The 27,767-nt window shown below is 49.3% G+C and overlaps 1 protein-coding gene and 1 pseudogene across 1 annotated transcript; one reads left to right on the forward strand and one right to left on the reverse strand.

Moving 5' to 3' along the window:
* Positions 1-8,245: 8,245 nt before the first annotated feature.
* On the reverse strand, positions 8,246-10,875 carry DUSP1 (dual specificity phosphatase 1). Its single transcript, XM_049776077.1, has 4 exons — positions 10,509-10,875; positions 10,176-10,321; positions 9,670-9,889; positions 8,246-9,244 (listed from the first exon to the last, which is right to left on the reverse strand). Exons 1-4 carry the CDS (start codon positions 10,873-10,875, stop codon positions 8,883-8,885), a joined length of 1,095 nt encoding a protein of 364 aa, XP_049632034.1. The 3' UTR covers positions 8,246-8,882.
* On the forward strand, positions 10,874-27,184 carry LOC126011905 (IQ and ubiquitin-like domain-containing protein; annotated as a pseudogene).
* Positions 27,185-27,767: the final 583 nt, after the last annotated feature.

Consider the following 27,767-nt stretch of genomic DNA (forward strand, 5'->3'; position numbering starts at 1 on the left):
AGCAAAAAATGCCTGGAAGAGGCTGCTGAGAGTTGGATTGGGGAAAGGTGGTCCTAGAGTTCAAGGACATTTCCAGAAGATTTGGCAAGGTCTGCTGGCCCTACCATTGGCTGAGAATCAGTGAATCATGCCATCACCCCCAGGGCCTTCCAAACTTCCCCGTGAATCACCCGCAGGCCCTACTGAGGCTCAAGGGAAATTCTTCTTGGATAGGGGAACGAGGAAATGTACAGGGGGAAGTGGTGGGAAGCTGGGGCTCATAGGGGAGTCCCAGGGCAGGTCTTTCCCCCTATCCTGGTCCTTTCCAGCTCTGATCCCCAGATCCAGAGCCCCAGGACAGTGATTGAGCTCCAGAACCACTCAACACTGCTTCCTGCCTCCAAAGAATTCCTTTGTTCTTCCTCAGTTCTCTGACTTGGTTTTCTGATTTGGTTTGGTATTGCTGAGTGTTCCTGGCAGGTACCCAAGGGAAATGGCCTCATGAGGAAGAGAAAGAGGCTTATGAGGCAAAAAATATTGACATCTTCCCCTGGCTGAGACCCAAGACAAAAGCACGGATAATGCAGAGCCCTCAGTGGTTCTTGCTGACTCCATTTACTGAGCAGTTACTATAGAGCAGTCACTCTTCTGAAATCAGGACAGACAAACAAGATCCCTGTCTTCCAGACTTCTATGCCAGAGGGCTGCTAGATCATCACCAGTCACTCTAGACCAGAGTGGGTCAGACATGGGGTGGACTGGCTCCTCATCTCTGAGGGAGCATGCTCTGTAGAGGTGGGAAGGAAGGTTCACCTGGGAGAGGGGAAGTGCAGAATTCCTAGAACAGGAGTTGGTTTGGCCTGTGCTGGAAGAGCCATGAGAAAGAGGCTGATATGGCTGGGCGAGTTGATGGGGGACCCAGGAGAAAGATGGCAGACCAAGCATTTCCACTTCTGAAATTTTGGCTAGGACTCCGGGTGAGTGGGTAAGTGGAGGGCTTTAGAAGTCATCTGTGAGGCCAGAGACAGTACAGCAGCGAAGGGAGGCATTGCCTTGTACTGCTGACCTGGATTTGGTTCCCAGCACCACCTATGGTTCAGGAGTGACTGCCACATGTGACTGTTGAGTATCCCCAGGGATGGTCCAAAAACAAACAAAAGAAAAGGGAAAAGAAATGACCTATGTATTAACAATTTCACTTTGGTGGGGGGGTTTTTGTTTTTGTTTCTGTTTTTTACTTTTAATGTTTGTTTTAGAGCCATACCCATAGTACTTGAATCTAGTCCCAGCTCCATGCTCAGAGGCGCTGAGACACATCTGCTGTGTTAGGGTGGATCAGCCTTCCTGGTGCTCTTATGCCTATGGACCACCACTGCACCACATGCTTGTCTACAGACCAGCAGTTAATATCAGGATGGATCGTGAAATTTTGGGCTCTAACCCTGCCACTATGTGGTCCTCCAAATGCTTCTGGTCTGGCCTCCCACCTTCTAAAGCCCTAATATTCACTGTGGTGACCAGTGCTCTTTTGTTGTTTTGTGTTGTTTAGGGTCACACTGGTTTTGCTTGGGACTTATTCTGTTTTTGTACTCAGGATCACACCTGGTAGGGGATGGCCTAATTCATCTGAGCCCAGCTTCATCACTCAGGTCTTTATTTAGTCTCTCTCTCTCTTTCTCTCTCTTTCTCTCTCTTTCTTTCTTTCTTTCTTTCTTTCTTTCTTTCTTTCTTTCTTCTTTCTTTCTTCTTTCTTTCTTTCTTTCTTCTTTCTTTCTTTCTTTCTTTCTTTCTTTCTTTCTCTTCTTTCTTTTCTTCTTTCTTTCTTTCTTTCTTTCTGTCTCTCTCTCTCTCTCTCTCTCTCTCCTATTACTACTGCTACTAATACTACAATGATGATGACAACGACGACAATGACGTTACTACTACTACATCTGATACTCAGAGCTTACTACTGGATTATGCTCAGGGCTACTGGGAACTGAACCATGAACTTGGCCACATGCAAGATAAGTGCCTTCCCCACTATCCTATCCCTCCAGTCCCAGACCAGTGATCTTCTACTCTTTTATCCCTGCAGGCTGGCATCCGTCTATAGGCAGGAGGTGGAAGCCACTATCTTGCAGATCTTGCATACTAAAAGGGCAATGGTTGGGAAGGCAGCTATGCTCAACACTATACCACCATAGAGATAAATAAGCCAAAGAGCCTTAACCTGGCAGATGTGAGATCCTGGGTTTCACCCCTAACACTAGGCAGAAAAGGAGAACTGGTAACTGAAACTTTTCTGAGAGTCAGGAAAGACATTGAATCACCATGCAAAAGCACCACGAATCATCGCTGTCGTCACATGTCAGTTTAGTGACAGGGACACAGCATGGTAAGAAATGTGTGATTTGGCTACTCTGGGAGTATGAGAGGGTGATGACACAGCCTGATGCGGCAGCCTGCTCCAGCTAGTCTGCATCCAGGTCCCCAAGTCCTCGGTGTGGTTCAACTGTAGAAAGAAATTGGTACCGGTATGTATGAATGGAAAGAACACGAGTCACAGTGGAATAAAAGTACCTATTTTAGCCCAATGTTTCTAACATATATCTAAGTCAACCAAGACACGAACTTGAGGGACGAGGTGCTTCCCATGCACATTTTCTATGTAGGCTCAATCCCCTGCACCCCATATGGTCTCTGAGCTCCTCCAGGAGTGATCCTGCATCCAGAGCCAGAAGAAGCCTTGAGCACTGCCAGATGTGACCCCTAAACAATGAAAACCAAAAAGATATTCGCTTGAAGCTAGAATTGTGTCAGGATTCATCACTGCCAACACACACACACACACACACACACACACACACACACACACACACGTGGTTTTTGTTTTTTTGGGTTACACTCTGTGGTGCTCAGGGATTACTCCTAGTTCTGGACTCAGAAATCACTCCTGGCAGGCCCAGGGATTATATGGGATGCCAGAATTGAACCATGTGCAAGGAAAATATCCTACCCACTGTGCTATCACCCTGGCGCTACAGTTAATTTTTGGAATGGCCACCTTTGAGCTTCTAGCTGACAAAGGGAAATTTAGAGCATGTCAAGGGGATTGTGGGACTCACAAGTGTACAGCTAGGGAAGAACTTTGGTTTTGGAATTCAGATGTTGGGGTTGGGGAGATGACTCAGTTTACATAAGGGAGGCCTTGGGTTCCATTCCTGGCACTTCAAAAGTAGTACACAGTTGAGAGCTCTCAATATATTTCCTAAAATTAAAAAATACGTGTATATATATTTCATCTTCCCCAATTTCCTTGAGAAAAATGGTTAAAATAGTTAATATTGTTTACTATGTATTAATTCCTGTATCAGATCTTCTATGTTGATTATTTTTTTGCTTTGGTTTTTAGGTCACATTCAGTTTTCTCCTGGCTCTGTGCTCGGGGATCACTCTTGGCAGAGCTCAAGGGAGCAATGTGGTGGCCGGATGTAACTAGGAATTGGAAGGTGCATGGATAGCAGGAGACAGAATGGGGATCAGTAGAGTCACAGGAGGACACTGAGTCTTTCTGGAGCCTCTCTGAAGTACTTTGGAGGCTCCTTTCCTTTTCATCATTAAAGGGCTTTTGAAGGTCAGGGGTTACTGGTCCTGATTACTATAGTGGTTTATCCAGTTAGCCAGTCACAGGGCAAGTGAGTGAGAATCATCAAGACTTGAACTCCACTTCAAGCCAGTCTGCCAAGATCCCCTTTCCCATCTCTGGTGATTCCTTTCAGGGGCCCACCTCAGCCCAGGTTCACCTCAGCCCTGTTCAACTAGCCCAGCTTCATCACTGGGGGCTAGTCTCTCTCTCTCTCTCTCTCTCTCTCTCTCTCTCTCTCTCTCTCTCTCTCTCTCTCTCTCTCTCTCCTTCTCCCTTCTGGCTACATATGACAGAGTGCCAGTCCTCAGGGCTACTATTGTATTTTAGCTCAGGGACAACTCCTGGTAGTGCTTGAGAGACCCTATGGGATCAAACCCAGGTCAGCACAATATAAAGCAAGTGTCTTTCCCATTGTACTATTTCTCCAATCCCTAGTCAATCACTTGTAAGGTGGCTCTCCTAATTTCCCAAAGATAAAGGAGCCCCCCTTTTAAAATCCTACCTTCAAGCAGCCTGAGCATACAGCAGGTAGGGTGCTTGCCTTGTATAAAGCTGACTTAGGTTTGATCACCAGCACTCCATATGGACCAGAAGTGATCCCTAAGTGCAAAGCTAAGAGTAACCCCTGAACATCACTGGTATGAACTAAAAAGAAAAAAAAAAAAAATCCTTCAAAGTCTTTCTCTTTTTTGTGCAGACATTGAACCTAGAGTCTCACAGTCAAGCTTAGTTAGTTCTATGGGAGCTGGCATGGCTCAGTGGTTCTGTGATAATGTGCTAGCTAACCCTGCCTGAAGATAGTTAACGTTGAAAGCAGAGGAACTCCATAGGTCCTCTGAACAGCAGCAGGAGTAAGTCCTGAGCCCTGCTAGTGTGACCCCAAAAAACCACCAACCAAACCAACCAACTCATCTCTTTTCTTTTCTTTGTTTTGTTTTTGTTTTGGGGTCACACCTGGTAGTGTGTGAGTTACCCTGGATTCTACACTCAGAAGTCGCTCCTGGCAGGCTCGGGGGGGACCTTATGAGATGCCAGGATTCAAAGCGGGGTCTGTCCTGTGTTGGCCACGTGCTAGGCAAACGCCTTACCTCTCCGCTATCGCTCTGCATCCCCCAACTCATCTCTTACCTTCTTAACTAAAATGAGGCCTGAACACATTGCACTAGGTATTATTTAAAAGAAAGGAATTAGGGAGCAGGATCCTGAAAGGATGATTACGCTTCTGGAGTCTAACGTCCTTTCTCATGAGTCTTGAGGGCCATTCTCTTTCTAATCTCTGCTTATTTTCCCTCTTGACATCTTTCTGTCAGTAAGGGACTCCTGTGTGTAGTGCTTATCAGTAAAAACACATCATCATCATCATCAGTAGTAGCAGTAGTACATATGTGAAGCTCTCAGTCAGGGCACTTGCACAGTAGGACAACAGTACCCTGAGCACCTCCTGGTGTGGCTCTAAAACAGCAACTCAACAAAACAAAAGAGCTCAAGATGTCTGCTGTGTGCAAGGCAAGCACCTATTCACTGTATCATAGCTCCAGCGCTGTGATCCCCTCGGCTTTTAGGTTAATTTATATTTGCATTTTTGCTGTTTGCATTTTGGTGTTTTGATGACCCTCTCACCTCCATCTTAGACACCTGAGATTAGAGCTTTGGTCTTGCATCTTGGGCCAAAGCGAGTCGATACTAGCTGTTGATTTAATGAGTGAGTGAATGAAAGGTTGAAGAATGAATGAGAGGCTCAATGAATGAATGGCTGGATGATGAATGAATGAATGCATGAAAGACACTTCTGCTGAGCTTGAAAAAATGGCTGGGAGGGTGTTTCCGAGCCTTGGCAACGTTTGTTCTTCGGAGCAGACAAGGGGGAGAAAAGGGCCTGCAGGGACCGAAGCCGTCCTGCCACGGGCTTGCCCTCCAGCGCCCAGAAAAGTCCCAGCGGTGGGCCGCCCTCCTACCAGCTCCCCAGAAGGCAACCTGCGGAGATAAACAGCCCAGGATCTGAGCGGCGGCCCGGCCGAGTGTGGGAACCCGGCGCTGGGCGAGGCTCTGTTTGCCTCTGTGTATGGCAACCAGAAACCACCGCAGCCAGCAGCCTGCACCCTCCCCCTGCTCTTAATCTCCGAACTGATTTGTCAGCAGCAGGAAGTGACCCGGCAGCTTTCCTCACCAAAGGGAAACTCCTTCGCGCGGCTTTGGGGCCCGAGGCCCCAGCGTGAGCCCGGGTTATATAATCTTAAAGGGGTACACGCCATGACGTCATCGCGCAGGAGCTCTTGGAGCCAGAGCAGGAATGCTCAGCGCTGGGCAAGGCTTCTGAGACGGGAAGGATCCTCATGGATAGCGGGGGCTAGAGGGCGAAGGGAAAGATGGAATGCCATTTTTGCGGTGCTGGGAGAAGTCCTGCCTCTCAATCCTCAATCCTGGCACCCACTCTCCCTATTGTGGGAGGGGAACAGACCCAGGAACTGCTCTTGGCTCTGTGGGCCTTGGTGTCCTCCTCTGTAAAATGGGTGGTCCTGGTAAGGCCTGGACATAGCTAGTGCCTGCCTCTTGCTCCGAAACCAGCAGCCCTTGTTATATTTCCAGACTCGACAACTGACTTCTCTGTCACCCCCACCCGTAGGAATAAATATTTTATTTGGTTTATTATGATTATTTGGTTTGGGGGCCATACCTGGGGCTTATCCCTGGCTCTGCAATAAGGAATTTCTCTAGACAGGGCTCCAGAGACCATGTGGGTTGCTGGGGTTGGAACCCCAGTCAGCCTGCCTCTGTATTACTGCTTTGGTCCGAAATAAGATTCTTATTTTTGTTGTCATTCTTTTGTTTTTAGAACACATCGGTGGACTCAGGGCTTACTCCTTTATCTTCGCTCAGGGTGGGCTCGGCTGACTATAGGGATGCCATAGATAGAACCCAGATTTGCCACAAGCAAGGCAAGTGACCTGCCCAGTGTGCTGTCACTCTGGCCCCTGAAGTAAAATATTTGGGGGTCAAACTTGGCATTGCTCAGGGGTTACTCCTGGCTTTGCATCAGGAATTACTTCTGGTGGTGCTCCGGAGAACCAGATGGGGTACCAGAGATCAAACCTGGACCACTTGTGTGCAAGACAAGAGCTCTACCCACTGTTTTAGCTCTCCAGCCCCCTCAAATAAACATTTTATTAGCTATAATCTTTCTTTTTATCAGGAGTTGCCTCCCCCTCCTTCCTTCAAGAAAAGCAGTGTCAGTGACAAAGTAAGATTTTTCTGATTCCAAAGGCCAGGAATTGGGTGTATTGGAGGGGGGGGAGGACCTGGCACCCCTCTCCTGGACGGAACAGGGAAGTGTCTTGCTCTGGGAGACATGAGTGGATTGTTTACCCTGGCTGCTTCCTGAAGCAGCCGCTGTATTTTTCCACTTCGTGTATTACACTAAAGATTAATTTTGCTTCAGCCAGCGTCTGCCAAGCAGAAAGTGATGGCCAGAGTGCACAGGGAAGTTAGCCAGGAGATCTGCCACAGACTTGAAGTCGCTGGTACATTTCCATGAAGGGAGATACTAGTGCTAGTAAATGTCTAGGGGTTGCTAAAAAACGTTAGGAACATGGGGTATGGTTTGTTTTGAAAGGACAGCACACACTTGCAGTGGGAAGGCCAGCCAAGGAAACAAGCTAGCATAAGTCCAGGCCCTGGAGGTTGGTGGCTGATGTGAAAGAGCTAGAATGAGATCAAGGTTGCTGGTTTGAGGCAGGGTTGGCCCAGGCCCCCTGTTCTCAATGGCCTTCTCCAGGAGACAAATAAGAGATTTCCTTTTCTGCTTCCTTTGCCACTTTGTGCATAAATAATCGGGGGTGGAGACGGGAGGGTACAGCTAAGGGCCAGGAACTTAAGTGTCCATTTCTGTCTGACCTTCTAGATTGGATTTCAGGTTAATAATAATCGATTTCACCTTCTATTTTGGCCTGCCTGGCAAGGGATTGAGTGGTATCCAGACTGGAGCTCAAAACACCTCAAGAAGGCAGATCGAATTGCTTTCTTCAGCAAAAATGGACCTCAGAGGGGTATCAGGAAGCAGAGACTCTGGCAGGGATGTTTGTCAACATTTGCCAAGGTTAGTGGGAGCCCACATGACTCGCCTGCCCCATTAACTTAACATTTTGGGTATTATTTTCACCCAAATGAAGTTTTTCTCAAAGACAAAGAAAGCCTGTGAAAGAGGCAAGGGTGAAAGTACAAAGGACTGAAAACCAGTTCCTCACAGCTTCAGCTTCAAGAGCCTGCAGGCTCGTTTTAGGGGCAGGAAGCCAGTAGAGTGTTTCAGGAAACACAGCTCAGAAAGCAGAGGGAGGCTTTGCAAGCATCCCTGGCACCAAGAGCCTTCAGGAGTGACCCCCAGAACCACCAAACATTAGATTCCCACTCCCTTTTCCGAACAAAAGGTGGGGGGGGCAGCCCAGGAAAGCTATTTCTCTTTAGCTCAGGCTCTGGGAGAACACTTGGAATCTGAAATGTCACATTTAGGGAGTTATTGCAAAAATCTGATAACCCAGAGGCTACCAAGTAGAGAATTAGCTCAGCACTAGCTCATTCTGGAAGAATTCACCCTCTATCAACTGCGGGAAAGGGGTCAGTTCAAGGGATAAGGATTGAGATCTCAATAGAAACACCATAATTTATTCTGTTGTATAAAAAGTCATTCTTACGTAACAAAAGATCTTCTTAGAAGAAGAAATATATTATTCCAGGTCATAAATAATCAGCTAACATATAACTGTCGGCAACTAAAAAACAAACAAAAATCCAACATGGTGATTTCCACCAGTGTCGAAAACAAACCTGCTTATAATCTATTTACAGGACAGTACAGTACTGAAAACACAAAAATTGAGGTATTTGGTTCTTTAGGAGTAGACGTATCTGTGGAGGCCACTCGCCTCCACAGAAATAAATAAGGTATATTCTCATATGGTACGTGTCGTTGGAATGCTAGTACTGGCGGGGGTGTCGAAAGCATGGAGTCTCTAAAAAGAACAGTCTCGTGTTCTTTCTTCTCTTGCTCCTTGGATGGGGGGGCTAATGTGCCCCGGGCTCTGGATTGGTCCCAAAATGTGCTGAGTTCAGCAAACATCTCGCAGCCGATGCCATCACTTTGCACACTAGGGAACCCAGTGGAACAGGCAGGGCTGAATTGAGAATAAATAAGGGCCAGCCCTCCTGAGCTGGCTCCCTGCAGTCACTGCAAGTCTGGGGGGGGTTAGGTAGATGACATCTGGCAGGTAGGCAGGGAGGGGGCTCAGCAGCTAGGAGAGGTGGTGATGGGACTATGTAGGTAGCTCAGTGCGCTGCTTCCTGTGTGCACGGGGATGGAGACAGGGAAGTTGAAGACTGAGGTGCCCCTGTCAAGCACGGCAATGGCGGGGCTCCCTGCCTCTGCCGAGCAGTGGGGGGCCAGGACCTGGGATTCAAACTGTAACAATTGGCCCATGAAGCTGAAGTTGGGGGAGATGATGCTCCTTCGCTGCTTCACAAACTCAAAAGCCTCATCCAGCTTGACACGGTTAGTCCTCATGAGGTAAGCGAGGCAGATGGTGGCCGATCGGGAGATGCCTGCCTGGCAGTGGACGAACACCCGCCCACCTGCATTCTTGATGGAATCTAGAAAAAGAAGAGTGGTGGGTCACTGAGAGCTCAAGGGTAACCCCAACCAAGGGTACTGAGTATCTAAAGAGCATCCAATACGGAGATGGCCATTTGTGCCATCTTGAAGACCTTGTCTCTAGAAGTACTGTGGGCAAGGGGCAGAGAACACCCCCCCTCCAGGCCGACCATATTTAAACCCAGGCTAGTGTTTCCACCAAGTAGCTTCATCTTGCACCAGCAATGCAACTGTCAAATTTCAGGGTGCTCATTATTTGCACGGTAGCAACTTAACGCCCTTTCTTGCAGGGAGTTGCAACACTGGAGTGTTAGAGGAAACATCACTCAGGTTCTTGCAATTTGGTTGGACCCAATGGTTGAAAGGACTGAAAGGAAAGGGCTGCGGAGGTGGGAGGAACCCAAGCCCCCTTAGGTCTATTTACCTATGAAGTCAATGGCCTCGTTAAACCAGGAGCTGATGTCCGCCTTATGGTTGTCTTCCACTGGGATGCTCTTGTATTGGTAGTGACCCTCAAAGTGGTTGGGACAGTTGGCCGAGACGTTGATCAAGGCGGTGATGCCCAAGGCGTCCAGCATGTCCTTGCGGGAGGCATGGTAGGCACTGCCCAGGTACAGGAAGGGGAGGATCTCCACTGGGCCACCCTGAAATCCAAAGAGCCAAAAGTCTGTCAAGCTTGGCTCAGAATCCAGGCCATTGTCCACAACCCCAAAGAGTCCCCTGCTTGGACTTGCAAGGCTAACTAACATCAAGAGGGCCGGACCTCCTCCGTCTCCACAGGGCCTGCGGGGGCTCACTTCCCTAGCGCCTGCAGCAAACTCCCACTTCCCTGGCCCACGGCACCTGGCAGCCCTCCTTCCCTCTTCAGAAGAAAGGATCAGCCTATCTGCAAACTCTACATGCGTTCCTCAGGCCAGAGCCTCGACTGACCTGATCATAGAGCGGGGTGCTGCAGGAACTGCACCCCGATTCGGCGCTGTCAGGGACGCTAGTACTCAGGGGAAGGTTGAGTCCCAGGGGGGTCGGCTGCTTGCTGCACAGCTCGGGGTAGGACGCCGAGAACGCTTCGTATCCTCCTGAAAAACATGAAGAGAGCGTTTTAAGTTTGTTTACTAGGGGCGTCCGCGCTCACGACTCCCCCGCCGCCTCCCGGGGCTGGAGGTGCCCGCCGACGCGGGGACAGAGGGGGCCGGCCTTTGTTCCCAAGGCGGGGAGCGACTGGGTCCCCGGCCGGCGAGCCCCCACCTGGCAAGGCGCGCTCACCTTGCAGCAGGAGGACGCGGGTGGCGCCGGCCTCGCGGCACAGCGCCCCGGCCGCCAGGGCCAGGGTGGCGTCGCGCTTGGCGCCGTCCAGGGCGCGGCTGCGCTCGTCCAGCAGCACCACGGCGCGGTAGGCGCCGGCCAGCAGGCGGCCGCGCAGCTCGGCGTTGGGCACGATGTGCTCCAGCCCCAGGGCGCCCTTGGCGCGGCGCCGCACGATGGTGCTGAAGCGCACGTTCACCGAGCCCGCGATGTGGCCCGCGTTGAAGGCGAAGAAGGAGCGGCAGTCCAGCAGCAGGACCTGCGCCGCGCGCTCCCGCAGCAGCGTCCGCAGGCCGCCCGCGTCCAGGCCGCCCACCTCCATCACCATGGCCGGCGCCGGCTCGCTCGCTCCAGCGGAGCCCGGCAGGGCGGGCGCGCGCCTGCAAGGACGAGAGCGCGCGGTCCCCGGCTTTCGGGGCGCCTGGCCGCCTCCAAGGGCGCGTCCTGCGGGCTGCGGCTGGCCCTCGGCTCCTTCCCGAGCTGCCCCTGCGAGCCCGGCTGCGCCTGCGATCGCGCTGCTCCGCCCGGCGAGAGTGTCCGCTGCGCGCCCGGCCCGGCGCGCCTTTATCCGGGGGTGCCGGGGGGGCGGGCCGGCCGTTTGTTTGAATGGGGTCACGTGGCGCGCCGTTGACGTCACCCGTCCGGCCGGCCGGGGCGCCGCCGGAGCCAGAGGCGAAGACGTCATCGGGCTGGCTCCGGGCCCGGCCCCGCGCGCGCCGCTCCCCGCTCCCCGCTCCCCGCTCCGCTCCCAGGGGCCGAGGCGACGGGGTGCGCCGGCCCACCTGGACGCGAGCGGAGCGCGCAGCCTGCCCTCTGCTCCCCCGGCGGAAAGGGGCTCCCTGTGCCTTCGCACGCCCCAGGGGAAACTGAGGTTCAGTTCCTCCCCCACCCCCAGATCTGATCGGCACCACCGGAGCGGGGTATCTAGCAGTAGGATGCTTCTATCAAACTCCCGATGGGTATTCCCAACGTTTGGGAGTCCCCAGGCAGATCAGGGCGTTGGTGGTGTGGGGCAGTGGGGGGTCCCTCATTGTGGACCCAGAGATCCGACTTTTGGAGGAGAGACGCTGGACAGTCCAGCGCCCCTCCCGCCCCCCCCCCCCGCCCCCTGAGCCTCCAGAATCGCAGTTCTGGAATCAAGATCCCGGGCGACCTCCTCCTCCGCCTTCAGTCTATTTAGACTAATCGCTCGGGGTCTCGTCAGGTCCCGGGCACACACAGAATTGCGATCCGGGGGCACCATGGGAGGAAGGTTTGCAAGGAGCAATCCTCGAACCGGTGCTGGGGAAGACCCCGTGTGGTCACTCGCGCCCGCAGCCCCGGCAACGCCCCCTGGGCGGTGTGCTAGGTGCACAAATATAAACATTGCGCCATGCCCGGCCCGGGCTTCGTACGGAACTTTCTGTGGTTTTTCTTCCCCTCTACCCCGAGAGGGGGAATTCACCCCCGCCGGTGTCTTGTGTGGGGTGATGGTGATGGTATCTTCAGGGCTCACTTCTTCATTTGCCTGGCTCAGCGTCTGCCTTCGCACAGGCCAGAGTTCTCGAAAAGTTCAGAACCCGGTGCTTTGATGCCCCCCTTTAATCCCAAGGAGTCTTCTCTGTTCTGATGAACTTTGGTTGAAGACTGAAAAGAGGTCTCAAGGGACATAGCAACGCCTTTTCTGCGGCAGAAAAAAAAATGATAGAAAAGAAAAGGAGAAAGAAAGAAACAAAGAAAGAAAGAAAGAAAGAAAGAAAGAAAGAAAGAAAGAAAGAAAGAAAGAAAGAAGGAAGGAAGGAAGGAAGGAAGGAAGGAAGGAAGGAAGGAAGGAAGGAAGGAAGGAAGGAAGGAAGAAAGAAAGAAAGAAAGAAAGAAAGAAAGAAAGAAGAAAGAAAGAGAGAAAGATGCTTTATTTATTTATACTACTTATTCAGCTGAGGAACTCGACATATTTTGTGCGTTGAATCATAGAATGTTACAGCTGCTGACTTTTTCCCAGCATACTAACTTGATTCATTTTTTTAACCCCAGAGCATTTATTATATCTTTCCCTATCCACAAATTTTTTTTTTTTTACAAAGAAAACATACATATGGAGTTTGATCCCTCTGAACTGGCTGGAAACCCCCAAATTATCATTTTACTGCTAGGTGGACCCCACTATGCCTCTATGCTCCCATCTGTATGGTTTCGGACAGCCACCCTAGTGCATAGCTAGACCCTCAGTAAGACTGGGTGGGGGCCAGGCCGCCAGCACCCTCCCCAAAACTTTTAGGTATGATTCACCAAATCTTTTGTATTTTCCCTTCTCAGCAGAGCCTGCTGAGTTTATAGGCCGTTGTATCTTTCAGGGTCTGGCCCCCTGGATGCAGATGACCAGTGGTTGAGGCTGGAGGCTCAGTTTCAGGGAAGATTCTATAAGGTGCCTAGCCTGGGGCGGGGTAGGATGAGGCACTCTAGTGGTCAAGGGCAACCAGGCATGCCCCCAATCCAGGAATGTGGATGATTCTGCCAGGAGCTCACACTGGTCTGTGAGAGCTGGGAAAGGGGGGAATCTGGGGCCAGTAGAACAGACCCGAGGACCAGAGGGGCACCGGGAAGTGTGAGGATGAGTCAGTGAGCCGAGTCAGGGGTGGTGGGCTGGGCATGGTTTCTGCTCCCTGTTCTTCCCCATTTCTTCTGGCCTTCTGACAGTGGGGTGAGGGTGGGGGGTTCGACCCTGAAGATCTCTCTGTTCGGCCTTCTCCACCCTGAATGAGCCAACAGTGCTTGCTCAAGTCACTTTCCCTCCCCAGGCCTCCACTCCACTTCCCTTGAAGGCCGAGAACCCTGGTGGGGTGGGGGCAGGGCTGCTTCACCCACCGAATTCTGCCCTTGGGTGTCAGGAGGAAACCCAGTGGATTGTCCTGTGTCACAGCGGGCCCAGGAACAAATGGAGAGCTGGCCACTGACCCCAGCCTCTACTCCCAGCACCGCCAGGAGAGGCCTCAAGCATGGAGCCCAGAGAAGACCTTGAATACCACCAGATGTGACTTAAAAACTAGAATCAAAACTAAATCCTTGCACCCTCCCCCTGTCTCCTCTGTGCTGTGTGGTTGCCCCATTGGCTCAGGACTCCCCTTCTCCCATCATCACTGGACAGCCCAGCTGCCTTCCCAGCCCCCCACATGCTGTGTGCCAAGCAAACATAGGAGGACATGGGATAGAACATTTCTCATTCTTTCCTGTCCCTCCCCACACCCCCCGCTTCTGCTCGCTCAGCTGCTCTTTCCTTCTGGTCACATCAGAACCTTTCCCCATTCTCCAGGGCCTAACCTTGCCACTTTCTCCAAGAAGCTTTCCCTGGTTGCTCTCCTATGGCTTATACCCCTGGGCCCCAGAAAACTTTGTTTCTTTTTTCTTTTTTTTTCTTTTTTCTTTTTGAGAACTTTGTTTTAACATTCCAATTGTGAAGAGGTCATTGGATCTTTATCTCCCCCTCCCTAGCCTGCCCAAAGGCAAAGACTAAAAGCTTATTTTTTTACTTTTTGCTTTTTGGTGTTTGGGCCACACCCAGCAGAGCTCAGGGGTTACTCCTGGCTCTATGCTCAGAAATCATTTTTGGCAGGCTCGGGGGACCATATGGGATGCCGGAAATCGAACCCGGGTCCTACCAGGGCCAGCCACATGTAAGGCAAGCGCCCTACTGCTGTGCTATTTCTCTGACTCAAAGACTAACAGTTTCTCATCTTTTCCTCCACCCCATTCCCTGGCCCATATTTGGCCCAGTAATTTGCCGAAGAGCAGAAGAATTCTCTGCCTCATGCTTTTGCAAGGGGAAAAAGGGTTAATTTATGAAACCACACATCTGGGCCTGGTGTGGTAGAGCTCGCTTCTCAGTGATTCCATTCCAGTAGGTGGGCTTGAAGGAGGTTACAGAGCAAAGAAGCTGGCAGATAGGGGATCCCTGGTGCAGAGAACACAAAACTCTTAGAACAGGGGCTGGAGTCATAGTGTAGTGGGGAGGGTACTTGCCTTGCACACTGCCAATTTAGGTTCAATCCCTGGCACCCCATGTGGTCTCTCAAGTACTGCCAGGAGTAATTCCTGAGTCAGAGCCAGGAGTAAGCTCTAGGTAGCCCCAAAACAAGGCAAACAAACTAAATACCCACTTAGGAGCTGGAGTGATAGTATGATAGTATGGAGGGCAGTGCACTTGCCTTGCAGGTGGTTAACCTGAGTTTGATCCCTGGCATCCCATGTGGTTCCCCAAGCCCACCAAGAGTAATTCTTGAGTGAAGAACCAGGAATGACTCCTGAGCACTGCTGGGTGTGGCCCAAAAAAATCAGGACTAGGGCCCACACATCCCTAGTCTGCATCACTGATCTGTTAAGATCTCTATGGCTAGAGAGATGACGCCATGTGCTGAATGCAATCTCCATGCAGGAGGTTCAGGTCCAATCCCTAACACTGCATGGTCCCTGGACTACTAGCAAGAATGACTCTGGAGCAGAGAGCTAGGGGTGGCCCCTGAGCATCACTGGTTATGACCCCCAAACTGGCAAATACCAAAAGATCTTTGGGATGGGTGAGTCTTAGCCCAGCCAGGAAGGAGCCTGGGAGATGCAGTTTGCCTGGAGCCTGGCTCATTCGTTTGATAGTCGCTTGCTCCAGCGCTGGAGCTAACCTAAGCCTTGGATGCTGTTCTGTCCTTGGTTCTCCTGCCTCCTCTCTGCTATGGCCAGAGCTTGAGATCAGGGCATCCACAGGTAGGGAACCTCAATACTCTTTCGTTCATGCTGAGGGCCTGATGATCTCACCCTTCATACCCAGGCCAGTTGCTTTCAGACAATTTGACGAACTGATCTCTCTAGTCCAGCTCAGGAGGGCCCACAGAGCTGCATCATCCCAGCCAGTGTCTCACTCATGAGAACAGAAAGTTTAGGCAACCTCTCCAGAGTTACACAGTATTCAAAACATTCTGATTTGAGTCACCACTGTGAGTGGTGTGCTAGGGCCCTGAGGTTTTTCTTGCTGAACCATGGGCTTGCTTTCATTTTCTTCCTTATTATTCTGAGCGAGTTAGTCAGAGATGGAGCTTGGTGGTAGAAACTTGTGTGTGTGAGGTCCTAGATCTGTATAAAGCAGTACCGATATTTTCATATGATTTGAATTGGTTTGTTTATTTTGGGGTCGTACCTGGTGGTGTTTGGGGATTGCTTCTGCCTCAGTCATTTGAGAGTCATTCTCAATGGCTCAAGGGACTAAGCAGTGTAGAATCAAATAATTAGTGATGGTGCTGGCAGTACCCAGGATTGAACCTGGCCTCCTGCATGCAAAGTATGTACTCCAGCCCTTTTAAGCAATCTCACCAGCCCTATGATTTGAAATTTTTACTGAAATGTGGAATTTTTGTAACTAGATGAGAAGTTAAATATTAAAAGGTAATCATATTTAGGGTGGTAATGTAGTTAGCAAAATCCAATTTTCCTGTTTCTGGGTTAGAATCCTGTTAAGTTGGGGCCATAGAGATAGTACATTGAGTAGAGTGCTTGCCTGGCATGAAGCCAACCTGTGTTCGATTCCTGGCATCCCATATGATCCCCTGAGCTCTACCAGGAGTAGTTACTCAGTGCAGAGCCAGTAGTAACCCCAGAGCATTTCCAGGTGTGATCTAAAAACAAACAAACAAATGAATAATCCTGTTAGATCTATGCCGACTAGCTATGTGTCCTTGGGTAAGCTAATTGCCCTGTCTGATGATGCATATGCAACAGTAAGGTGAAACGCCCCTATTCTCCTTCATCTTCTCTAACCCCACAAAGAATAGTCTTTTTGCTTTGTTTTGTTTTTGCTTTTTGCTTTGGTTTAGTTTGGGGGCCATGCTCAGCAGTACTTAGATGCTATCTTTCTCCTGGCTCTTTCTGCAGGGCTTACTTCTGGTGGGGCTCAGATGACCATGTCATAGTGGGATCAAACTCTGAGCTCCTGCATGCAAAACATGTGCTCAGCCCATTGAGCTGTATCTCCCAGGCCTCAGACAGGAGAGATAGGACAGCAGGTAGAGCGCTTGCCTTGTACGCAGAAGACTTGAGTTCAATCCCCAGCATCCCCTCGGGTCCCCACATCCCACCGGATGTGATCCCTGAGCATAGCCAGGAGTAAACCCTGAGCACTGCTGGATGTGGCCCCAAAACCCAAAACAAAAAAAGCAAAAACAAGTCATGCACCTCAGCTTTGTCTTGGCGCCTTAGTGCTTAGCAACAGTTCTCTTTACTGATAAGTGCCATCTCTACTGAGCACTTGCCAGGTGTTGGGCCTGGGGCCAAGTGCCTTACTGCCCTTCCTTATAGGCTGACGAGATGAGGGAGGGAACCAAGACTCAGCTTATCTGAAAGGCCAGAGCCAGCGCCCTCGCTCTCTCCATTTCCCAATTTCTTTCTTCTTATCTCTCTACCACACACAACAGGCGGGCTCTCATGGGTGATGCATGCTGCCATTTGACTCTTTACTTCTTGGGATGATCACTTTTCAGGGCTGCCTCAGGGTACTAAAGGAAAGGGGAAAGGAAAAAGGCCCCCAGCTCAGTTCTTCCTCCTGTCCTTCCTGACTCATAGACACTTTGGCCTTGTGATTCATTCACAAGGCCTTGACCTTCAATGTCCTGGTCTCCTGTGAGGTGTGAGGTGAGGGACACTCACGCCTCTAGCTTTGCCATGTTTTTATTATTTCACTGGAGAACAAGAAATGGGTAAGAAATGGGCCTGGGTGGGCTGCTGGGTGGGTGGGACCAGAACAGAAAGTCAAGGCCCACAAGCTATTTTCATTTCCAGAGAATCTGAGGGGTTTACTTCATTCCCAAGACTTTCTCCCAGTGTCTTGCTGTCCCAAATTCTACAGGCCAAGCAGCTCAGAGCAACAGAGTTCTGGAGGCCAGGGTGTTAGTACAGCAGGAAGGGCACTGCAGGAAGGGTGCATGGAACTGATCTGATTATCCCCAGCACCCCATACACCCTAAACACTGCCAGGAGTGATCCTGAGCTCAAGGCTAGAAAGATAGGACAGAGGTTAAGGCATGTCCTTTGCCTGCAGCTCACTTGGATTCTATCCCTGGCACCACTTATAGTTCCCTACGTACTGCCAGGAGTGACCCTTGGGTACAGAACCAGGAGTGAGCCCTAAGCACTGTTGGGTATGGCCCAAGACAAACCAACCAACCAACCAACCAACAAAAAACAAGAAAAAGAAATAGGGGACCTGAAAGAGTTAGTTCAGCTGAGTGCAGGCTCACATGTGGGGAGCCCAGGTTTGATCCCCGGCACCACATGATCTTCTGAACACTCCAGATGTCACCCCCAGGTGCAAACCCAGAATTAGTCCCTGAATTTCATCAAAACAAAATGAGAGGTGGATGCTGAAGGATTTTCAGGGAAAGGTTGTGATGTTGCAGGTTGTTCAAGGGGAAATCTAAGCTTAAACCTATGGATGGAACATGCTTGAGTGCTGACTTATTGTTGATTCTATGCAGCCAGGCTAAATGCTCTTAGGAGCTGGTTTATTTTAACTTTTTTGAGTGAAAATTATCTTTGTCTGTTTGTATTTTGGGGCCCTCCCTGGCAGTGCTCAGAGCCTACTTTTGGTTCTGTGCTCAGGGCTCATTCTAGCAGCCTTCAAAGGACTGTGTAAGCTGGGCGTGAAAAACCTGTGCTTATCCTTTGTTTGCTTGTTTGCTTTATTTTTGAGCCATGCCTGGTGGTGTTCAGCTCAGGAGTTACTCCCAGCTCTTCACTCAGGAGCCACTCCTGGTGGGCTCAGGGACCATATGTGGGGCTAGGGATAGGACCCAGGTCAACCTGCTATTCTATTGCTCTGGCTGCTATGCTTGGTCCTGTATGCTGTCTCTCCTGCCCCTGTCTTCCTTGCTTTTTTCCAAAGACTCTATGTATGTACATGAACATGTGCATGCATGTTTATGCTTCCATGTGCATGTGTGATGGGCATGTCTAGAGAAGGATCTGTATGGAGATGGGTCCAGTAAAGCTGGAGGAAGACAAGACAGTGTGGATGGCTGAGGTGTCCCCTCCCCACCCCAGCCTGCCTCTGGGGCAGAAGTCAAATAGACTTCCTCTAGGTGAGGCCTGTTCCTCAAACCAACCCCTTTCCTTTTTAGAAGTCCTCTGGACCTCATTGTTTCTTGAAGTTTCCATGGCAGTGCCAGAAGCCTACTTAAAGTCTTCCTTCCACAGCTTCCTCTCCCACCTGACCTGGGCTTCTGCTTCCTGGGGAGCTGTTTCCAAGCCAAGAATCCAAGAGAACAGAGGTGTGATTGTCTGGTGTTCTCAGGAACCCACTATAGCAACCCCGAGGGCTTGTCTAGTCCCATGTCTACCAGAGAGATGCCTCATGTCCCTCTGCTGTTGAAAATAGGGCATGGGCTTGGAGAAATAGTACAGAGGTTAAGGCACTTGGCATGCACAAAACTCACCCTGGTTTGATTCCCAGAACTGCACAGGACTCTCCTCGAGCACACCATTAGGAGTGATCTCTGAGCACAGAGTGAAGAGTAAGCCCTGAGCTTTGCCTATTGTAGGCTCAAAAAAAGAAAAAAAAAAAACACTCATTGGGGCTGAAGTGATAGTAGAAGGTAGGGCTTTTGCCTTGCATATGGCCAACCCAGATTTAGTCTCCAGCATCCTATATGGTCCCCTGAGCCCACTAGGAGTGATTTCTGAGATCAGAGCCAGTACTGCCTGGGATGTGGTCCAAAACCAAAATGAAACAAAACAGCACTGACTACTACTACTACTACTACTACTACTACTACTACTACTAATAATAATAATAATAATAAGGGTCCAGAGAAATAGCACAATGGTAGGGCATTTGCCTTGCACGCCACAAATTCAGGACAGATGGTGGTTTGAATCCTGGCAACCCATATGGTCCCCCTTGCCTGCCAGGAGTGATTTCTGAGCGCAGAGCCAGGAGGAACCCCTGAGTGCTGCCAGGTGTGACCCATAAAAAAGGAGGGACAGAAGGAAGGAAGGAAGGAAGGAAGGAAGGAAGGAAGGAAGGAAGGAAGGAAGGAAGGAAGGAAGGAGGGAGAGAGGGAGGGAGGGAAGGAAGGAGGGAGGGAGGGAAGAAGGGAGGGAGGGAAGGAGGGAGGGAGGGATGGAGTGAAGGAGGGAGGGAGGAAGGAAGGGAGGGAGGACGGAAGGGAGGGAGGGAGGACGGAAGGGAGGGAGAGAGGAAGGAAGGAAGAAAGGAAGGGAGGGAAGGAAGGAAGGAGGGAGGGAGGGAGGGCAGAAGGAAGGGATGGGAGAGAGGGAGGAAGGGAGGGAGGGAGGACAGAAGGAAGGAAGAGAGGGAGGGAGGAAGGGAGGGAGGAAGGAAGGGAGGGAGGGAGGAAGGAAGGGAGGGAGGAAGGAAGGGAGGGAGGAAGGGAGGGAGGGAGGAAGGAAGGAAGGAAGGAAGGAAGGAAGGAAGGAAGGAAGGAAGGAAGGAAGGAAGGAAGGGAGGGAGGGAGGGAGGGAGGGAGGGAGGGAGGGAGGGAGGGAGGGAGGGAGGGAGGGAGGGAGGGAGGAAGGAGGAGAAACCTCTCTTTGGGTTTACTGTTAGTCTCCCACCCAGGTCTCGATTCTGAAACTCAAATATACAGCCTTGTGGTTCTGTTACTGCCTGGTTATACCTGAGTCAACTCACACAGACTCAACTTCTGCTATTTCGAAACAGAACTTGAGGGATGGTTGGAGCCAGAAAAGTGAGCTCCAGCTGCCATGAGCTACCAGCCACAGACACTTTGTGATAATCTCATTTAATCTTAACCAACTCCTGCCAAGGTCTTAGCACCATCCTTACCATAAGGATGAACCATAGCAGTTTCCATGGGATCACCTGGATTCTTTCTGCTGCAGATGGAACCCTAGCACCAGTGTGACCAAAGCCCTAGAGCCAGTGAAGATGGAATTATTATTGATCACACACACACACACACACACACACCAGTGACCCAGAAAGGGAAGTGAGGGAAGTGACTCAGCTCACGTCACTCTGTGTAAGTGATGTCCTCTAAGAATATCTGACTGTCTTTTTATCTCAATGATGTCGTGACTGTGCCTAAGAAACATGTGCTTGGGCACGGTGACACTGTCTCCATGGTCCCGTCATTTCTACCTTTTGTCCTATCTTTTGGTGACTACAGATGAGCATTGGTGAAATGGAGGGACCAACCCTTGTTTTTTTTTTTTTCCTTGTTATTTTGGGGTCACACTCTTCCATAGTCAGCGCTTACTCCTGTTTTGGGCTCGGGAATCACTCCTGGCAGGACTCAGGGATCCATGTGGGGTGCCAGGGACAGAACCATAAACAAGTCAAGTACTCTACTTGTGCTTTTCCTTTGGTCCCTGTTTTTTATTTATTTTTTCATCTTACTTCTGGGGCCTCACCTCGTGGTGCTCAAAGGCTCTGTGTTGGTGTTCATTCCTAGCAGTGCTCAGGAGTCTTTATTTTTAGAGAATTGAAGCCTGTACTCAAACCGATGAGCCATCTTTCCTCTATCCATTGCTGAATGCAGGGGTCATTGCTGCTGACTCATTAAACTCAACCTTTCATTGGTAATTACTGACAACTTTGCCAGCTCAGTGTGACCATCTTCATGAGCTGGAGTAGAAAGAAACCCTCTAGTTTGGGGTTGGAGGAGTAGTAAAGCAGATGGGGTGCTTGCCTTGCATTTGATCCTGACATCCCGTATGAGCTAGAAGTTAGCTCTGAGCATGTCCAGGTGTGACTCCATAACAAAAAAACAAAAAGAAGAAAGAAATCTTCAGGACAGAGTGATAACACAGTGGGTAAAATGTTTGCCTTGCACACAACTGTCCTGGGTTTGATCCCCAGCATCCCTTAGGTCCCCCAAGCATGCCAGGAATAAGCCCTGAGCACTGCTGTGTGTGCTCCCCAAATTCTCTCTTTTGGCTAAGTTAAATGTTGCTACCTTGGCCAATGCAATCAAGAATATTTTTCAGGGGCCAGAGAGATAGCACTGCAGTGGTAGGGCATTTGACTTGCACACAGGACGACGATGGTTCAAATCCCGGCATCCCACATGGTCCCCCATGCCTTCCAGGAGCAATTTCTTTTTTTAAATTATCTTTATTTAAACACTGTGATTACAAATATGATTGTAGTTGTATGATTACAGTCATGTAAAGAACACCCCCCTTCACCAGTGCAAGATTCCCACCACAATTTCCCAGATCTCCCTCCTCCCCACCCCACCCACACCAGTACTCAAGACAGGCTTTCTATTTCCCTCATTCATTCACATTATTATGATAGTTTTCAGTGTAGTTATTTCTGTAACTGCACTCATCACTCTATGTGGTGAGCTTCATGTCATGAGCTGTACCTACATGGGAAGATGGGAAGAAGGGTTGGGACTGAGGCAGTAAAAGATTAGAAATGAGCTTTGTAAGGGCAGTATCAAGGTCACAATACAAGATGGATATTATGCATATATAAACTATATGTATACAATACTATCAATAGGAGACCAAGGAGAAAAAAATTTCCAGTGACTGTCACAACATAAATCAGTGCTAGAATGATCCCCACTCTCCTTCCAAAGTGCATTCTTATTACTGTAGGGAGAGGTGGGGGAAAGCCTGATGGCCCCTATAGAGCCCACCTGGACCAGCACCCAGGGAAGGCCTGGAGTCCAGGGAAAAAAGAGAGGGACGGATGGGGGCCTGCCAAGCATCCCAGCACTCCCCAGGCTAGGGAGAAGGCATCTGGCATGGGGACTCCCAAACCCCATACCTGAGAAGAGCTGTCCTTCAAAATCAAAGGGGAAACTGGAAACCAGATATTTGCCCACCCTCCTTCCCATGCACCTCCCCCTGGAGTACAGAGGGAGGGGGGAAGCCTGAGGACCCCTAAGAGTCCACCTGAACCCACTTCTGGCCATCTGAGCTGGCACCCAGGGAAGGCCTGGAGTTAGGGGAAAAAGACAATTGTGGCAGATAGCAAGGGCTGGATGGTTCCCATCCCTACTCTTTTGGGGAGATAGTGCACAGCAGACTGCTTTTAGCAAAGTAGGGAAAGAGATAGGGCACTCCTTTACTGAAGAGTACCATGTTCCTTTGAACATGGAAGGAATTAGAGTCTGCTTTGTCCTCAGTCCTTCCTTATTCCCTCACCCTTTAGGAACAAAACTCAGATTCTCCACACCTAAAAGAACCCAGTGATTTAGTGCAGTCACTCACTGTTTTCTGGTTTGTTTGTTTGTTTGTTTGTGATAAAATAAAGGCTGCAAAGGAATCTATAGCAAAAGTCTGGCAGCAAGAAGAAATTTCATGCATTAACACATTTTTAACTGGAGCTAAAAGGAAACCTGCTTTGTGTGAACTTCTGAAAAGAGACCCAGGTAATTGCTTTCATTGGAAGACATAGACACATCCCTATTATGGCTAGAGAGGGCACAGTACTACTTCTCTGGACACAAAGCTTCTCTGGACACAAAGAACATCTGATGGAAAATTAATTGAGATAGACATACAGCTCACCATCAGAGCCAGAGAGCTGTACATATTCTGTAATTGCATTATACTGAAAAATCTGTCTCAAGATGAGAAGTTAGATGTTCTCTTCTGTTCTCTTTTTTTTTTTGGGGGGGGGGGGGAATGGGTCATGCTGGCTCTGCTCTCAGAAGTCACTCCTGGCAGGCTTGAAGACCATATGGGATGCTGGGATTCGAACTGGAGTCCATCCTGTGTTGGCCGCATGCAAGGCAAACACCTTACCATTGTGCTATCATTCTGGCCCCCTCTTCTGTTCTCCTAATAGTTAAGCATACTGTGGAAAAAAAAAAAACACCAATGTGAGGGGCCGGAGAGATAGCACAGTGGTAGGGCGTTTACCTTAGACACAGAAGGACATTGGTTCGAATCTCAGCATCCCATGTACTCCCAAGCCTGCCAGGAGCGATTTCTGAGCGTAGAGCCAGAGTAACCCCAAAACAAAAACAAACAAAAACCAAAAAACATGAATGTAGGGGGCCGGAGAGACAGCATGGAGGTAAGGCGTTTGCTTTTCATGCAGAAGGTCATTGGTTCGAATCTTGGCATCCCATATGGTCCCCCGAGCCTGCCAGGAGCGATTTCTGAGCCTGGAGCCAGGAGTAATCCCTGAGCACAGCTGGGTGTGACCTAAAAACCAAAAACCAAACCAAACAAAACAAAACATGAATGTAAACTGATTCAAGAAATTCTAGAATCGGTTGACTGAGAGGTTGACCTTAAGATGCAAAGAGTCATTAACCTTGTAGGACTCTGAAAAAGAATTACAACACACTTTTATTTCATTACATCAAAACACCCAGTTAAATCTTGAAGTTTCAAGACACCTTAAGGTCCCACAGGAACCACTGGAATTTTATAAGGAGACACTTTTGCTACAGTTGTTACCTCAATATGCTTTCCACAGACTTTCCTGTCTACCTCACATCACATAAAACAATGTGGTAAATACATTAACCTTGAAAATGAGAGTAGACAAGGAGAATTATTTTTTGAAGTGTAAATGTCTACTTAAACAGCTTTTTTATTCAGAAGTCAGTTATGAGGATGATTCCAAAATTGCTTTTCTGATGCAGCTACATGAAGTTCAGTAACTGACGGAGGACATCTGGTCATCACAGTCAATTCTCAGTTCCTGCACTGAGGTCAATGAGCTAGTCATGGTCAGACAGGGCATGTCCTTGGAGTGGTCTCCTTGGAATTACATTCTTCTCATGATGAAAGCATTGCTCAGCTCAAGCTAAAAACTGTCAAAGAGGGAATATAGACTTTGTTTATTCACAAGATCAAACACTAGCATATCCTTACTATAATTTACTTTTCTTAAATTCCAGCCCCGGTTTCATTTATACTTAAGGAAGTCAAAGATATTAGAAGAAAATATAAAAGGTACTTGGGACCTGCTATTTTAGAAGTCAAAGAATGTAACAGTGTTTAAAAGATCTGCAGTATTTGTCTCAAAGTGTTTTGTCCAACACCAATACGGTAGTAATACACAATGGAATTAGAATACTGTTTTAAACTGATTTTTGTTTTTCATGGTATCATAATATATGAAAAGAAAACATTTGTGTACAAATTATGTATGTATACACATCTGTGTGTACATTTATTGTTAAAAATTAGTGTTAGACTGAAATAAAATTGTATTACTTAAATTAAATTAATATTTTATTTTATTTTATTTTGGTTTTGGGTCACACCTGTCAGCTCTCAGGGGTTACTCTTGGCTCTATGCTCAGAAATTCCTCCTGGCAGGTTCGGGGGACTATATGGAATGCTGGGATTTGAACCACCATCCTTCTGCATGCAAGGCAAATGCCTTACCTCTATGCTATCTCTCTGGCCACCCTAAATTAATATTTTAAAGAGAAATTTTTTTATATAAAGAATGGGGGACGGGTCCCTTAAGAGATTGTGCAGAACAGAGGTCCTACAGGTACCATATTTTTTAATTTATTTTTTTGTTTTTGTTTTTGAGTCACACCCAGCAGTGCTCAGGGGTTCTGACCTCTGGCTCTGCACTCAGAAATCACTCTTGGCAGGCTCAGGGGACCATGTGGGATACTGAAATTCGAACCAACATTCATCAGGCATGCAAGGCAAATGCCCTACCTCTGTGCTATCTCTCTGGCCCCTAGTACCATATTTTTTGCTCTATAAGGTGCACCTAACCATGAAACACACATAATTTTTACGTGCTCTCCTTCCTTGCACCCAGGCTTCAGATCCAGGCGGCATTCACTCCATAAGATACACTGGGGGGGAGGGGAATGCATCTTATGGTATGAAAAACATGGTAATTATCTGCCAAGGAAGCAAGTGGTGCCCTGTGTGGCTCTGAGAATGTGATGCTGCTAAGACCCTGTGGTATATAGAACTCCCTTTCTCGTGTTGTGGAGAGGCCTTGAGCAACACACAGTGATGCTTGGAGGATCGTGCCATGCAAGGAATTGAATGGCCTCATAAAACAATTCAGGATAGGGGCTGGAGAGATAGCACAGCGGTGTTTGCCTTGCAAGCAGCCGATCCAGGACCTAAGGTGGTTGGTTCGAATCCCAGCGTCCCATATGGTCCCCGTGTCTGCCAGGAGCTATTTCTGAGCACTGCCGGCTGTGGGCCCCCCCCCCAAAAAAAAATTCAGGATAATGCCATAGCACAAAAAAGAAAAGAGAGAGAGACTGGAGAGACATAAAAATAAGAGCAAAGGACTTGAAACCTTTCTGTTACCCTAGGGGGAAATTACTGACTAAAGGGCCTTTGCTTCATGGTAAGGGGAGACTTCTGTAGTGCAGTTGAGAAAGCAATGGACTAAACAGAGCAATTGACTCGTATGTGGAAAAGGGCACAGTAATGTAGGACTAGAATAGGCTCAAGGTGAGGAAACAGCTCAACAGCAGAGAGAGAGCTTCCCAAATAAGTCACGTTTTCTGGCAAACCATTTTCCATTCTGTTGTTACTATTTTTTCATGTTAAATGAGCCTCCAAAAATCCACAATGGTTGGAGATGGAGGTGCCCAGGTAGAGAGCTTTAGTAAGAAGACAGCAATGACTAGTTAAGCAGTGAAGGTCCTTTGCCTTTCTGTATTTCTTTTTTTGTTTGTTTTTGTTCTTTTGTTTTGTTTTTGTTTTTTGGGGGGCCACACCCATTTGATACTCCTGGCTAAGTGCTCAGAAATTGCCCCTGGCTTGGGGGGACCATATGGGACATCGAGGGATAGAACCACAGTCCTTCCTTGGCTAGCGCTTGCAAGGCAGACACCTTACCTCTAGCGCCACCTCGCCGGCCCCTGTTTTTGGTTTTTTTTTGTTTTTTGTTTGTTTGTTTGTTGGCTGGTTGGTTGGTTTTTGGGCACACCCGGTGACACTCAGGGGTTACTCCTGGCTCTCTGTTCAGAAATAGCTCCTGGCAGGCACGGGGGACCATATGGGACACCAGGATTCGAACCAACCACCTTCGGTCCTGGATCGGCTGCTTGCAAGGCAAACGCCGCTGTGCTATCTCTCCGGGCCCCCAACTTTTCTTAAGTCACTGTGCCAGTGCCCAAGTTTCCAGCAAAATGATCCAAAATGAGTCAGGTTGGAGACCTATTTGGGGCAGCACAAGAGAGGAAAGGCTGGCATCCCTACCCCACCAATCTAATGCTTTGCAGAGCTGGGAGCACCCAAGCTTGCAGTGCTGTCCTTGGAACAAAGTAGATCTCAGGGAGGTGCACTGAGCAGGCAGGCTCAAGGATTGTGCAGCCTGGGGAGAATTTTGTCCTGCGCAAGGCAGCTGAGCAAATGTCAGACCAGTCTCCTCCTATTCATTCAAGGGTGTGAGAGGGTTCAAGGTACAAATGAGATGTCCACCAGGCACCAGGCATTCTGCATGTGATCCCTCTCCCAGACCCTGTAAAGGATTCCTTTCCTCCTACACAGATGGGGAAGCCTGGCCAGCTGGGTCCAGCCACTCATTCATCATAGAGCTGCCATCTGTTCCCAAAGCCCGACACATCTGGACCTATGTCAGCAGAGACTTGGTCTTCATCATGGCAAAGAAGGCCCAGTTCAAACGTCACCATGGGGCAGCTCCAGGAATGCTTGAGAAAGCTCCAGCCTAGTTTCCACCAAGAAAAATCTGGCTTATTTTAGAGGTGAAGCCTGTGGTCGGGAGAAGTTGGGGTCTGGCTCCAGGAGCTTCAGCATTCCAGGGAGCAGATGTGCAAAGCTGAGGTCACCACCCAGCCCTGCCCCTTGTCCCAGTGCTGCCACACTCACTGCCTTGTGACCTCTGCTCTTCATGCTCTCCTCCTCCCTTTCCTCCACAAGAAAGTGATGGAACAAGGCTGGCCGCTGCTCTGCAGCATCTGGCAGAACACTCTGCTCCAGTGCTGAGTTCCTCTGGCTCCCTAACCATCTCTGAGGATGGATTTTCCTTCTCGACTCAAAGCCTGGTTCTGGACCTCTGTGACCAGTGTTCTAGCCTTATAGGTGCTTGCCGTGGGGTTCAAGTCCTCTGACCAGTACTGTACTGATTGGCTGTGTGTGTTTGGGCAACTAGCATATTCTCTCTGAGACTTTCGTTTCCTCATTCGTAAGTGGCTACCACTAAGAAGAGATTCATACCCACTGGTGTTTGGTATATACTCTTTTTTTTTTTTTTGGTTGTTTTTGGGTCACACCGGCAGCGCTCAGGGGTTGCTC

Source organism: Suncus etruscus, chromosome 6, assembly GCF_024139225.1.
Source record: "Suncus etruscus isolate mSunEtr1 chromosome 6, mSunEtr1.pri.cur, whole genome shotgun sequence".
Lineage (NCBI taxonomy): Eukaryota > Metazoa > Chordata > Mammalia > Eulipotyphla > Soricidae > Suncus > Suncus etruscus.

What these genes read in the sequence shown, in the direction of transcription:
- DUSP1 (XM_049776077.1), bottom strand. Translation starts at nt 10,875, where the DNA reads ATGGTGATGGAGGTGGGCGGCCTGGACGCGGGCGGCCTGCGGACGCTG. An exon ending in GCACCCCGCTCTATGATCAG is followed by an intron (nt 9,890 to 10,175) that starts GTCAGTCGAGGC and finishes TTTGGATTTCAG; the next exon opens with GGTGGCCCAGTGGAGATCCT. An exon ending in CGAGGCCATTGACTTCATAG is followed by an intron (nt 9,245 to 9,669) that starts GTAAATAGACCT and finishes TTCTTTTTCTAG; the next exon opens with ATTCCATCAAGAATGCAGGT.